Raw genomic sequence first — 14,847 nt, forward strand, 5'->3', positions numbered from 1 at the left:
ATTGAACAATCTGTATATTATCTTTGTCCCCCATAAGAGAATAGAAAATAAATGTGGACAGTGGCTTGAGGCTAGTTTTCATCTCAGAACCTGTTGTTGTTGTGTGCCTTCAAGTCATTACTGATTTATGGTGATGAACCTGTCATGGGGTTTTCTTGGTATGGTTTGTTTCCTCAGAGACTGAGAAAGTGTGACTTGCCTAAGGTTACCTAGTGGGTTTCTGTGGCTCCCCAGGGACTCAAGCTCTAGTCTCTAGCTTCTAGTCCAACAGTCAAACCAATACACCACCCTGGCTCCCCTCAGAATCTTACTGGTACCCATGTCCCACCCTTTCTGCACAGGTCAATGCCATTGTCTTTGTGGTTACTGTTTGGAGGCTTACTGAGAAATTTGCTGACATCAATCCCGACATGAGCAAATTGAAAAAGCAAAGGTAAGCTGTCAAGGTGACAGTGGTCTTTATGGAATTGTAAGAGGTCAAACGCTAATAACATGGAAAGCCTCCCTTCCCTATAGCAATGGTGCAACAATAAATAGCTTGATTAATGGAGAGAATATGATTGTTTCAAAACTCCACCTTGATATTATTTTGGAGGAGAATTAATGAAAAAATAATGTGTTGCTATTTGGGGCCATCTGCTATAGCAGTTTCTCTTTAGCTGATGCTCTGAACTTAGTCCTCACTGTTTCCTGTAAAGCCAGGAATCATGACTCAAGCAGTATGATCTGTTTTCTGATCCTTTTTTTCTCCAGGGTGCTCACAATCACAGCCATTGCCCAGCTCTGCATTTTGGGCACCACCTGGATCTTTGGCATGTTTCAGTTCAGCGACCACACCCTTGTCATGTCTTATATCTTCACCATCCTCAACAGTCTGCAGGGGCTATTCATCTTTCTCCTGCATTGTTTGCTCAAGAAACAGGTACGTGCAGTGTGGGAATGGCAAATGGATGAGAAGACTGTGTTTAAGCCTGCAATTCTGTGTTCTCTTTCTTTGCAGTAAAATCCCCATTAAACTTATTGGGACTTACTTCTGAGTGCACATGCATAGGATTGCACTCCAGGTTTGTTATTTGATAGTGTTGTATCTAGAATAGGAAATCTACAACCAACAAATGTCTGGCCATGGAATATTATTTGTACAGAAATGTCAACACCTTAAAGATAATTGGAAGCATAGTTAACAAAGTAGATGTGTTCCTAGTGAGCATGTTTTTTTAACAGACAATTTGGTACCAGAGGCAGAATATGAAAAGAATAACCATTCTTTCACAGCTCAAGCTTTATTGCATTGTTTAATTTGGATAACCTGCTGCAATGCAACACCCAAAGTCTGTGTTTCTTGAGTCCTTCTTTGTCATCTTCCCCAAATGTCAATGCGCCTAAAAACTTACAACAAGACAGAAAACAAGGAGGATCCAGGCCTGTGCAGGTGTAAAAATGTTTTGTAAAAACTAGCTTCCCTGTCAGCAGGTTTGTTAAATGAGCTTTGCCTGTACACAGAAATCAACCCTGCCTTCTCTTTATAGGTACGTGACGACTACGCCCGCTGGTTCTGCCGGGACAAACCTAACAAAAGCCATAGCAGTGACAAATATTCAGACTTCAGCTCCACAACAGGATCTAACACATTGCGGGTAAGAGGAAACAGTGGAGAGAGTTTGGTTTCTGTACAGACAATCATTCTCCCCTAGTGAACTTATTAGCTGGCTTGCAGTCTCATGGCACCACCATCTTGGCTCTGAGAATGACCACAGTTTCTGCAGTTGCTCCTCAAAATCTCTCTAAAAATAATTCTGGAGTTGAACCAAATTTGAACCTAAAACTGGAATGAAGCTTTATTTTTCCAGATTCACTTACCAAAAATCCTGTTCAATTTAAACTAGACCACCAGGGGATGGGAGTGCTCAGGTTACCTGTTCAAACTAATGGCTCAGCCAAAACAAGAAAATACCAATACAGTATGTGGTATACTCACTGGCTTCACTCAAATGTGAATATGAAAGAAAACTGATTGTCTGAACAGATTTACATATTTTGGCTTTGTATGGTGTTCAGTGAAGGAACCAGCGTGGTTTAATGGTTTGAACATTGGACAAAGTTTGCCACAAAAACCCTGTGATAGGGTTGGCCTATGGATCACCAGATACTGGAAATAAACTAAAAGCATACATACTTGCCCTCTTCTTTGGGAAACATTTGGGAAGGATTGGACTATTTGTCAGCTTTCTTTTTCTGACGGGACTGAATCTACAAAATATAAAAGGATGACCATATCACGAGTGTGAAATTATATCATAATAAGGCTGAAGCCATGTAAAATGTCTGTTAAATGTTCTTTTCATAAACAGTGCAAGAATATACACACACACACACACACACACACACACACAAAATGAAGAAGGAATATCTCTGAAGGTATGATTCATCTGTGAATCTAAAACTGAGGCAAGAAATAAGAGAAATACAAGAAAAGTAGAGGCCTGTTCAGCTGAACAGCTATAAACACCAATCTTGATGGGGGATGAGGTGACACAAAGTGGAGAACAGCACTGCTGTGTACTACAGGAATACCCTGCTTATCTGACTGGTTAGGTACTGGAGAGCTGTCAAAAATGTAGAATTAGTTGGAAAGTGGAACTTTTTTAAAGCTTGCAAAATGCAATACTGAACACTAGATGGCACCAAGTTGACTGAGAAGAAGGAAAAAAACCCAGCTGAGCTGACCTCTAAAAAAAGCAACAGCATTGTTTGAAAGAGCAGGGGTGTGTGTGTGTGCAGTATATGACTGTAATATAGATTTGTTGAAACAGTATAACATCCATAATCGAGCTGTCAAAAAGAAAGGGATGCCTGTACAGAGAGTACTATCCAAAGCTACAGTGCTTGGGCAGACTCTGTGCCTGGTAGGTGTAGTCTTAATGTATCTGGGCTAGTGATGCCTTCAGGACCACAGGCAGACCAGGATAAATCTCACTATACAAACGGTCAGTGTAAAAAGTGTGCCTCTTAAATTCTGTCATTTGAACTGGTGGTGAGCTGGTTTATAATGTGTGCTGAGCCTATTATTTTACTTTTATTGACTTGAGCCAGAACATCACGGTTTCAGCTGCAGGTGAGCCTGAATCAAATAATTCAGTCGTCTAATTCCTTGAAAATAACCCATCACATTTTCCATTAGGTGCATTAAAGCTGCAAAGTTAAGTTAGCTGGGGGAGGGAGCTTTTGTAGTCACAGTAGATCCAGTTTGGGGGGAAAACGTAATTTCCTTAGAAGATTTACAAAGTATTAATCACCCTTCTAGTTGTCCACCGTAAAGGATTTACTGGTATTCAATAAGATATGAGAAAATGTATGATGTACATAAGTAAGAGGCAAGTCTGTTAAGGTTCAAGCTGTATTTTTGTTTTTCCTACAGGCACAAAAATCTTTTAGAGAATCTGGAATTTAGCAACCCTTCTTAGAACCAACTTCCTGAAGTGCTTCTTTGCACAATTCCTGTAACTGTAGCAGTCTTTTTTCCAGAAGAGGTACCTACCTGGTGATACAGACTCTTATTGCAACAGCGACAATAGCACTGCCAAAAGCCTATACAGGGGCCCACCTGGTAAGCTCAAGAACTGGACCAATGCACTTAAGCAGATATTGGCACAAGTCTCTTCAGCAAGGACTCCCTTCCTCCTTCAAGCTAAGGCACTCTCCTCTCAAAAAGAAATGGAGAAAATCTATAAAGAGGTACTTGCACACTTGACACTTTTAAAAAAAAGAGCCCTGTGCAATGGGCCTTGGCTGGCCTTGGCAGTGAAGTACTGCCACAGACCTGGTGATCAGTAAATGATCATCAGAACTCTGCAGTGGACTTCTTATGGCAGGTGAAGGTTTCCTATCCATTCATGCCATTCTTTATGGACTGAACCACAGATCTTAGCCCAGGGCTTTTATTTTCCAGCTTTGCTTGGCCACAGATAGCTACGAGGAATAAGTGACTACTGTGAACCACACTTGCAGCATCCCGGCTTCCTGCACTTGCTTCAAGCACTAAGATAGGATATGGACTGCAGCAAAACTGGTCCAAATGGAGTGCAAGGGGAGAAAAAACTCTGTTCAAAGCCTGCTGATAAGCTGGAAGAGGAAACTTGACCAAGAGTGGAATAAGTATGCCAAAAATTTGTGCCTGTTAAACCTGTTTGATATCAAAGTAGCCATGTTAGTCTCTTGCACCACTGGAAGGAGGAAGAAAAAGAAACGTCAGCACCTTTAAGACTAAATGGTTTTATTTTTGCATGAGCTTTCATGGATATAAACCCTCTTCTTTGGATGTAGTACAGACTGATAATAAATGCTCAGGTATAAAGTGTATTTATACTGTTGTGGGAATGAAACAGAATGTAATAGGATCCAGATCTTTCTTTCTGGCTCCTTTTACAGAACTCTGTAAATATGCTTTACATCAAGAACATTTAGTATCACTGTACTACACCCAAAGAAGTGGGTTTATTTCCCTACTCATGTGAAAATAAAAACAAGTTAGTCTTAAAGGCACTGCTACATTTTTTCTTTTTCATCGCCCTTCCTTCCTCCTTTCTATTTGAATTCATTTATCCAAGACTTAGAAAAAATAGAATGTTCAGTAAGATAAACCTGTATCTAGATGTTATACGATTACAGGCTGTGAACACTCATATGATTAAAAAATTCCCTGCCCTCATGCACTTGAGGATGTAGACTCAGGTTTACAAAAGCTCATGCTCCCAGCTTCTTTCTTTGTCACAGAAGTGCTACAAGATACTTTAGCATACTGATCTTTCAAACAAATACAGCTATGTCTTTAAATTCCTTCTTAGAATGTATTTAGGAAACAGGAATATGAAAAATTGTGTCCTCATTTCATTATGTTTCTCCACATGCCACCTATATTCTGGGTCCCTCCCTTATTCATATAGGTTGCAAGGTTGTTTTTGCTTCTTGCATGGCAATACTGTATACAGATCTTTTTCCTGCTGTACTTATTTTTGTAGTCATTATTTCCAGTCAATTAATTTTTGAAATCACTACTCCCAACAGAATCGCAACACACAAATATAGATAACTAGCATGTTAGTACAAAGACAATGGCAAAAACTTCCTTTTCTGTTTCTGGATTTATTTTTAGTGAAGAAATACTGAAGCAGGTGAACATTCAACTGTGGTTTGTAATGGTCATGGTACACAGGCACTGTTACAGTAAAGCCGTATTGCTCTTGTTTGTATTGTTTATCTCTTTTGACACATTAAGGCACCTGGAGTTTCCAGATTTCAGGATCAACTTGAGATGGTGCTGCACCTCATGGCTATTTCATATAGTGATATCTAAATTGTATAACAGCTAATCATATATTAATGCTTCCTGCATATGTTAATGTGGGAAAGATACCTTGATGCTCTCTAAAATACTCTTAAGTGGCTTGATGCTTCCCTGGTCACCACTTTCAGCACTGAATGAGTACATTGGGCCCTTGGTATCCACTGGGGTTTGGTTCAAGAACTCCCCATGGATACCAAAATCTGTGGATATTCAAGTCCCATTAAATACAATAGCACAGTAAGACAGTGTCTCTTGTATAAAATGGTAAAATCAGGGTTTAGTTTTGGGAGTGTATATATTTTTAAAATATTTTCAAATTGTGGATGCTTGAATCCGTGGATAAAAAAATCCATGGATAAGGAGGTCTGACTGTACATTCCTAACATTCAAGGGCACTCTCCAACCCTAATGTAACAGTTTTTGCTAGGTGTCCATACCCAAGTTGACAAATTGGCAAATCACAATCCAGCTGTTTTGCGCAGCAATCAAATAATCAAGCACACAGGCAACCAGCTGAAGTAGCACCCTGTCTGTCAATGCCAAGCATCCCGTTCTTCTAGAAAAAAGTCCTCATACTCGCTTTATGTTTAGCTCCCTGCTTCACATTTCTTTGGTGTGTTTTGCTTCAGCGCTGTCCTCAGAGGTGGTGTTTTATTCACAAAATACAAGGACAAAAGAAATGATGCAGGATACATCGATCAACGTATTATCAAACAAAAGAGCTCATTAGTCTAATAAAACGCTACTTCCACCTAAAGCCAATCTACAGATTTCTAGTAGATAGTGAAGCTAATGAACAGGTACCTATATAGGCTGCCCAAATCAAATATTGTAGCTGTACAGAGCTTTCTCTAGGCAGGGGTGGGAAATTGGAAGATTAGGGGGCCACATTAGCCCTCCACATGCAACTCCTTGTTGTACCTGCAAAAAACTTTTTGTCCTCAAATGCTAAGAGAATAGGGACATGTTTGGGGGTCTTCCTGGACACCTAGAGGCATTTTAAGGCAAAAACTAAATAAAATATTTCAACTTTTTTGCCATTTTCCCCTGAGAAGTCCAAGGGTGCTCCAAATATAGTGGAAATTCCCTCCACATGCCCTAGGTAATTTGGGGACATTTTGGAGTATTTTTTTTAAATGCCAGGGGCCACATGCAACCCATACCCTACACTTATGCCCATCCCTGCTGTAAACCATTTCATTTAGGATTCTTTCCTAACTTCTTCCTCTGTTCCTGCCAAGCACTTTGGCTATCTAAGGTGCAATTTGTTGTTGAGTCTTGTGACTCTGACACTAAGTCTGGAATCGATATTCAGGTGGCTTCAAAATTGAGAATTACACTAGCATACCTGGATTGTAGTTCCTCTACACATCAGTGGCTGAGGCCGCAGAGAATTATGTTTTGCAACCAGGAAAGGGGGCAAGTCACTGGTCCAGAAGAGAAAACACCTCTTCTTCTCTCATGACTACAAAACGACAGCCAGTTGGTGCTTGGGAGCAGCCTTTCATTGTTCCTGGGGTTGTGTAAGGAAGCAGTGAATGCCTCCTCTGCAGTGACCTTACACCTGGCTTAACTTGTAGGTGGCAAACATATGCAGGAATTCATTATTTTATATTCTTGTTTTGAGTGCAAGGAGGGAAGTTTGTAAGAAAAGTTTCATTTTGTACTGCAAACCCAAATCCTATGTACAAGTCATGCTTTACTTGCACCTGAATGCTGTGTTTTGCAATGTGAATCTATTATTTCAAGTGAGGGAAACTATTAGATTCAAACTGCAGGAAGTAACACTCCCTACTGTTGCGTAATTGTTTCAGTACTGTCCTGCCACAAAACATGCTCTTGCCAACAGTGCCTTTTGATCACCAGACATCTTTGTACAAACAAGCTGTCCTACCCGTGTAACTTCCCACTCATTAATTTGAAGCACTTGTGTCTCAACAATTTTAACATGTACATTTAATTAAAATGTATTTTGTGAGAGTTGTGATCTCTTTCAAAATGGGAGGAGGAAGAAATGAGAATAAAGGGCCTCAGTGCCACTTGATATCCTGATACATATGTTCCTCTTATATAAAAAGACACTGTGATGTCAAAGAAAACGGGAAGATATGTGCATATTATAAAAAGGTGGGGTGGGAACTGCTCCCAATAAAGATGGCACTTATACAGAAATTGCTCAAGGCTTAAGATTCTGGTACCAGCAGCTGGGCTCATGATTCCTCTGATAAACCAATCAGAAAGTAACATTTTTAAAAATCCATTTATTATCATACTTTGCCCATAGAGACTTACTATTCAGAAAATAGAAACATCTAATTAAAAAAGCCCACAGGCTAAAGCTGAAGCAAAATACCACCTGGGCAATTTATAAACATCCATTTTAAGTTCATACACTCATGTAGGTTTAACAGTTTTTTAAAGAGCAGATAGTAATCTGACTTCAGCAGGAGACAGCAGCTTGGTGTGCTTGGTTTCAGGTTCCGCCATGGACTAGGTGAGGAGCATCCATTAACACAGGCTACCGGCTCTGCTCAACTGTAACAGAGAAAGGCAGCTAGTCAGTAGTCTTCCCTGACAAGTACTGGGTACTAGTTTTGCTGTAAATTGGCTTTTGTCAGATCTGCCTCTAGCGTTTCTGTTCTAGTAGGCTTTTTAAAACTGTTTAGGTGGACTACTAAGAGTTCAAAGTTAGTCTGCAGCCCAGCTCAACAGCTGCTAATTTCAGCACATGGCCACTCCCCTGAAGATTCAGGAGAGCAAAGCCAAGCTTGGCCAGTGAAGAGCCATGAAAGCACATGCTGACTCTTAAAAGCTCACTAAGGGACGGGGTGGATGGAGCATGGAACAATAGTAGTTAACTCCATCTCCATTTTTTTTTTAAAAAGTACTTTCATACTTGCATCTCCAGCAGAATTTTGTCACCAGCCCGTTTTTCAACCTACCTTCTTCTCGCTTTTGGTACCAAACAGTGTTTTGTCAAAAGGTTCACATCTCTTCAAAACAGCTGCTCAGTTTGTTTTTCTTCCCATAGGGTCCCCAAAAACAAAGTGATCCCATGACTAACATAATTGTTAGGTGACCTTGGGCAGCATATAAATAGCCTATATGAAGAGGAAGGCAAGCCCAACCAATTCAATTTCTAATACTTACTATATGAGGAGATGTCTATCTCTTCAGGGAGCTCAGCCACATTGACTTCAAAACGGTCCTGCACATCATTGAGGATTTTGGCATCACCTTCATCTGACACAAATGTAATGGCCAAACCTTTTGTGCCAAAGCGGCCTGCCCGTGCCACCTGTGAAGAGAAGGATTATATATACTGAAGACACACAGAGCTGCTTTAACTCCAAATCCACATTCTAGAGATCTGATCTTAGGGAGAGAGGAATGGTTTAGCCAGCACTGCTAAATGTAAGCAATTATGCTAGAGCAATGCATTAACTTCTGAACTTCCTTGAAAGTTTATGTAGAACAGCATTAAACACACATGTTATGTAGAACAACATAAGAAAGAACTAATGAACAAACATTAGCAAATGTCAGCTTGGTAGAACCTGGACAGTCTGGAATAGGGTAGGGAGCTGGTATCCACACAAAACAACCCCCAAGGAAATAGTAATACAATCCCCACACCTGACAATCAAACTCACCCTGTGCAAATAGGTATCGGAATCCTCAGGCATGTCATAGTTGAATACTATGTTAACCCTCTCTATGTCCATCCCACGGCCAAACAAATTAGTGGCCACCAAGATCCGACGTTGGAAGTCCTTGAACTGCTGGTATCTCGAGAGTCTGCAACGAACAAAAGGGAAGTGACTCAGTTTCCTTGAACCACTATGCACCATTCCTCTTGAGCTGAGTCTAATATACAGCCCTCAGTCTCAGGACATGTTTGCGCTTCTCAGCACACACTCTTCCAAAATCCTGCCCTCAACACACATACCTGTCAAGCACATCCAACTGAGAAAAAGATGTACAACATACATGTACTCAGAGAAAGGGGAGTCCAGGCCTCCAGATGTTGGACTCAATCTCTCATCCAGCCCAATCTGCATAAGCCAGGGCTCCCAAACCGAGATACCTGCACCCCTGGAGAGCATGAGACTGAATTTCAGGGGGCGTGACAAAGATATTTGTGTAAATCTGGATTCAATTTCCTTCTGGCACTCAAGATAAAATCTAGGAATCGCCAGAATCCGCAGGCAGATGTGTAGATCACTCAGCAAGAAAGTTCCAGAGGAGCAAGAAAAATCACTAAATTTTATGTTCACAATTCAGATTGTTTTTACTGCTTACGTTTTTTTCTTTAAAAAATTAGAATCTTAAGTGCTCAAATTAGATTTGCATTTTTATGCACTGAATTAAGAGTTTATTTTTTAAAGATCAGTTTGTTTACTTGCAGTATTGTACATGATTCAAAAATTAGAAATCAGACTTCTTCATCTTCAAATGCGATTTTACTTTTGTAGGGAGTGTGAACATTAATCAAATATTTCCTGGGGGTGGGGGGCAGAAAAGGTTGGGAACTACTAGAATAAGCAAGGGTTAAGGAATGATGCAAGCTGCAGCCCAACATTTGTAGAGCCAAATTTTAGCCATGGAATTTAGAGAATTCAGGGGTGAATAGACTGGCATTATATGCCAGCCTAGGGGCAGAGTGGGAGTGTGGCATCCGCACGATGCATGCCCTACCACCGGCGTCATGCCAGGCACCCAACCGTACAGTGGGCAGTGTCACGGCACTGCTTTGACGGGCATCCAGATGGCCCATGCCAAAAGGAGCGCCAGAAAATGCCGCCGTGGTGGCAAAAGCAGTTTTTCCAGCTCCAAAAGAAATGGCATTGTGTTATTCTTTTTAAGGTCAGAAAAAACCCGTATTGGGGCCACAGCATGTAGTTACCGCAGCACCAATCTGATGAGGATAGGGACAGCGGCAGGCTGCTCCAAACGGGTGCTCTGTATAGCCCCTCAGCCTTTAGCCATGTGCAGAAACTATGGAAATGAGCCAAAATAAAATCTAGATTCCTGTAGGGCCTTTCCTTTCTTGCATGCAGTAAGTCAGAATGTATCACTTTTCCACATAGGTATGGGCAGCCTCCCCCAACTTGGTGCCTCCAGATCTGGACTATGACCTCCTGCATAGAAAACTGCTTGGTACTGGTATTAAATGCTATGGACACAATTCTACAGATGGTTTAATACTCTTTCAATACAACATTTGTATGCTTTCAGTTAGTTGTATTTTACCTGCAATTATTTTTATTTGTGAACTGCCTTGAGTCCCTGCTTTGAACAAAAGGCAGGAAGTAAATAAAGTTAGAGGGAATGATTTATTTGCTGCTACCCTCTTACCTTACAGCCAATTTGCTGAACTTACCTCTCCTCCTGAGACATTCCCCTGTGAATAGCAATGGCTGGGAAGTTCTGCTCAACTAGAAGCTGAGCTAATGCCATGCAGCGCTGCACAGACTTCACAAATATCACAACCTGTGAAAGGGTGGGAAGAGAAAAACAGAGGTGCGTTACAAACGGCCATTTAGTACGCGCTCTGAGCGTACTAGGGTTAGAAAGGGGCATGCTAGGGTTAGGAAGGGTCTTACCTTCCTAACCGGCCCCGTCCCTAGTATGCGTGGAGCCCGTAGTAAATGGTGGCGCCCATCCACATGGGCGCCACCATCTTTACATCTCGGACGCACAGCGTCCAGACGTGGTGGAAGTGACACTGCGAGTGCGCGCCTTGTGGCGCCACTTCGAGGTGCCAAGAAGAAGCGCCATTTTGCCGCTTCTTTTTAGCTGCACCGGGAAGCCTCGCGGTCTGGCCGCTGGGGCTTCTCGGCGCAACTAATGACGGCGGCGGCAGACCGCCTGCTTTTGGGCGGTCTGTAAGCAGAAGATGCTTAGCTTTCTAGTCTTTAAGCTTGCAAACTTTGCTCAGACTTCAGCCTTGTTGACAGCCCTCTCCCATGCAGACCTGATTGAACTCCAGCACATCCAGTAGATCAAAGAGTTTGCGGTTCTTTTCTGTATCCTTCAGCTTCACATAGTATTGCTGCAGGCCATGCAAAGTCAGCTTGGTCTCATCATCTACAAAGACCTCCATAGGCTGGAAGTAATGAAAAGAAGCCAATGTGACCATTTACCAGTAACAAGAAGCAAATCCTCCACCCTTGTTTTAAATATAACTTTGGTTTATAAATGTAGAAATATCTAATTCCCATAGCAGTATCCTAGACTGTCATGTTATGCTACGCCAGTTATTAAGAAACTGAAGCACCTAACCTTTTCAAGTACAGTTGGCCCTCCACATTTGCAGCTTTGACTTTTGTAGCTTTGATTCATCACAAATTTGATTAATATATTCTCTCTAGGATTTTCTAGTTCCTGACTCTATGATCAACGTCCACCAGAAATCATGCAGGAGGACCTATAGATTCTTAGAGAGAAAACTTCTCTAGGCATTTGTAGGTTCTCCAACAATTCTGTGGTTCATTTCTGGCAGATGTTGATTGCAGACCACTCAATGGTAAGCAAGGCCAGAGACTGAAGTAGGTAAGATTTTAGTTCACTGCACAGCACTCTCTCTGTGCTATCCACCATTCTTGTGCATGTGCGTATAGGAAGAGAGCACTGGAGTTCCCATCAGTTTCCATCAAGAACAATCACAGAAGGCTGTTGGAGGGAAAAAAACAACTCCACGGGCAACACACAAATAGGCCAAGTTCCCCTCCCAGGACGCACGGTACAGTGGAGCCTCTCCTTACATGAGGAGGTACGTTTGAGACACCCCCCCCCCCGGTGCATAAGGCAAATTCTGCATAAGCAGAATGGGGCTTGTGCTCGTGGCGGCGCAGGGCGCACGTGACACGGACACACACCCCATTCATTTGATTCCAGTGTGGCATCTGCATAAAGTGGAAGCCACATATGGTGCACCCGTGTATGGAGCAGGTGCACTGTATATACTTGTGTACAAGTTGACCTCATGTATAAGTTGAGGGAAGGTCTCAGGGTCAAAATAATGAATTTTGATATGACCCATGGATAAGTAGAGGGTAAAACTTAGGGGGCTATAAGGAAGGATGGAAAGGGGAAAATATCACTTCTATCCCTCCCTCTCCTTCTCTGGACCTCTCCTGGCCACTTAACACAGATTCCCAGGTGCTGGAGAAGAGGTTTTAACATCAGATATTAGATTGAGAAAGGAAGCAAGTGATGTTCGATGGGGAGTTTTTTCATTGGGAAGAGAAGCCTTGCAAATCAGACAGGGGGGGGGGGAGCAAGTACAGTTAAATGGGGAGTTTTTTCTCTGGGAAGAAAAGCCTTGCAGATTAGACTGAGGAAAGAAACAAGTAGTGTTCAATGGGGATTTTCTTCCCTGGGAAGAGAAGCCTTGTAGATCAGACTGGGAACTTTTTCACACACATGCACAGAAAAACACGGGCATCAGGCTTGTTATACAACCTTTCTAAGCAGTACTAGTTATTGGCCCTATATAAGTCGACCCAGGATTTTAGGGTCAGTTTTGGGGCATAAATTTCTTGACTTACAGTCAAGTATTTACAGTACTGATTCTCCATACCAAGACAACCAACCAGGTGAAACATAAAATGAGACATGAAGGCTTACATCCTGCATGAACTTCCTGCAAACAGGCCGGATCTCTTTGCTCAGGGTTGCACTAAACATCATGCACTGCTTCTCATGGGGGGTCAGTCGAAAAATCTCCTGCACATCTCGGCGCATGTCTAGAGAAAAAGTTGAGAAGAGAGTCAGGGGTTTCTAAAACTTTATCTAGTCCTAGACATTAAAATCAACTATGCCCCAACCCTAACCCTAGCCTCCACTCCTAAGTGGATCCCTAACTCCTAAGAGATAACCTTCACTCCTAAGATCTAACATGCCTCTGCTCCCTTTGTCTTTGAAGAACAGGACCAGAACTGCAGTCCCTAACTATCCTCAATTCATAGAACCCCTCTAATCCATTCCATCCACTGACAGCCCTAAAGCAGCTCTGGGCCTCTTTCACCTTACTTGATGGAAGAAAGGAAGAATTTTTCCTCCCCAACACTTCTGGAATGATCCTGCACATGTCTACTAAATAAGCCACATTGAGTTCAACAGTCTAACTTCAGGGCAGGATACAGAGTTGAGACTTCCATGGTCACCTTAGTCAATGATCACCATCTGGCCATCGACAGGGGAAGTGTGACCCTGTTGGTGCTCTTGGTTATCTCAGCGGCACTTGATACCATGCTTGAAGGAGTTAGGAATTGGAGGCACTCTGCTCCAGTGGCTCCATTCTTACCTCTCAGGCAGATTCCAGAGGGTGATGCTGGGGGGCAGTTGCTCTTTTAAAAGAGAGCTGACATCTGGCATCCCTCAGGGTGCCATTCTGTCCCCCATGCTGTTTAATATTTACATGAAGCAACTGGGCGAGATCATCCAAAGACATGGGGCACAGTGTTATAAGTATGCTGATGACACCCAAATATGCTTCTCTATGCCTCCAAAACTTGCAGTGACTAAGGATGCCATCTCTCCTCTGAATGCCTGTCTTGAATTGGTAATGGGCTGGATGAGGGAAAACAAACTCAAGCTGAATCCAGAGGAAACGGAGGTACTTGCAATAGGTACCCCAAGTCCAGGGAAGGAAATCTGTCAACCTGTTGTGGACAGGGTCACACTTCCCCAAAGGATGAAGTTCACAGTTTGGGAGTACTCCTGGACTTGTCCCTACAGCTGTCATCTCAAGTAGATGCAACAGCTAGGAGTGCTTGGTATCAACCTCGATTGATACGCCAACTGCGTCCCTACCTGGACCGAAAGGACCTCGAGGCAGTGGTACATGCTCTGATAATCTCTCATCTTGATTTCTGTAATGTGCTCTACATGGGGCTACCCTTGTACCACGTTCGGAAGCTTCAGTTAGTTCAAAATATGGCAGCCAGATTGGTCACCGGCTCTTCAAGGTTTGACCATATAACACCAGTTCTAAAAGCTCTTCACTGGCTGCCGATTAGCTTCCGGGTGCAATACAAGGTGTTGGTTATTACCTTTAAAGCCCTACATGGCTTGGGCCCGAGTTACTTGCAGGAATGCCTCTCCCTACATAATCCGCCCCACATACTCAGAACATCTGGGAAAACTTGCTAGAATTACAAACAACTGGATTAGTCTCAACTTCCCAAGGAGCTTTCACTGTAGCGACTCCAAAATTGTAAACAGTCTCCTGGAAGAAATCCATCTTATCACCTCCTTGGATGCTTTTAAGAGGGCAGTTAAGATGGATCTCTTCTGGTGAGCTTACCCACCTGACCTAGTATAAGAAATATTGTTCCATTCTTGGCTAAGATTTGAATATCTCTCTTCCTTCCTCGTTTTTTTATTGAACCTGTTTTAAAGGAATTATTTGTAAACTGTTATTGCATTTTATTGTTGTGTTTTGTATATTTTATCGGGTTGTAATCCTGCCTCGATCCATCTGGGAGAGGTGGGAA

The 14,847-nt window shown here is 42.3% G+C and overlaps 2 protein-coding genes across 6 annotated transcripts in view; one reads left to right on the forward strand and one right to left on the reverse strand.

The window, feature by feature from the left end:
- The window catches only part of ADGRE5 (adhesion G protein-coupled receptor E5), a 98,106-nt gene extending 90,710 nt beyond the window's left edge, over nt 1-7,396 (forward strand). For both annotated transcript variants that reach the window (XM_042449067.1, XM_042449068.1), the window contains 4 exons: nt 342-433; nt 754-922; nt 1,530-1,637; nt 3,419-7,396. In XM_042449067.1, the coding sequence (XP_042305001.1) occupies nt 342-433; nt 754-922; nt 1,530-1,637; nt 3,419-3,451 (402 nt within the window). In that variant the 3' untranslated portion in view covers nt 3,452-7,396. The remainder of the gene's footprint in view (nt 1-341; nt 434-753; nt 923-1,529; nt 1,638-3,418) is intronic.
- Nucleotides 7,397-7,585: 189 nt separating this feature from the next.
- Nucleotides 7,586-14,847, reverse strand: part of DDX39A (DExD-box helicase 39A) — a 26,514-nt gene continuing 19,252 nt past the window's right edge. For 2 of the 4 annotated variants that reach the window (XM_042449069.1, XM_042449070.1), the window contains exons 6-12: nt 12,977-13,095; nt 11,322-11,453; nt 10,728-10,837; nt 9,335-9,439; nt 8,998-9,142; nt 8,495-8,642; nt 7,586-7,879 (exon numbers count right to left, since the gene is read on the reverse strand). In XM_042449069.1, the coding sequence (XP_042305003.1) occupies nt 7,863-7,879; nt 8,495-8,642; nt 8,998-9,142; nt 9,335-9,439; nt 10,728-10,837; nt 11,322-11,453; nt 12,977-13,095 (776 nt within the window). In that variant the 3' untranslated portion in view covers nt 7,586-7,862. Of the gene's footprint in view, nt 7,880-8,494; nt 8,643-8,997; nt 9,143-9,293; nt 9,440-10,727; nt 10,838-11,321; nt 11,454-12,976; nt 13,096-14,847 lie in introns of those variants that run through there. The other 2 variants (XM_042449071.1, XM_042449072.1) reach the window with 2 other exon arrangements.

The sequence above is a fragment of the Sceloporus undulatus genome, chromosome 2 (assembly GCF_019175285.1).
Source record: "Sceloporus undulatus isolate JIND9_A2432 ecotype Alabama chromosome 2, SceUnd_v1.1, whole genome shotgun sequence".
In the NCBI taxonomy this organism is placed as follows: domain Eukaryota; kingdom Metazoa; phylum Chordata; class Lepidosauria; order Squamata; family Phrynosomatidae; genus Sceloporus; species Sceloporus undulatus.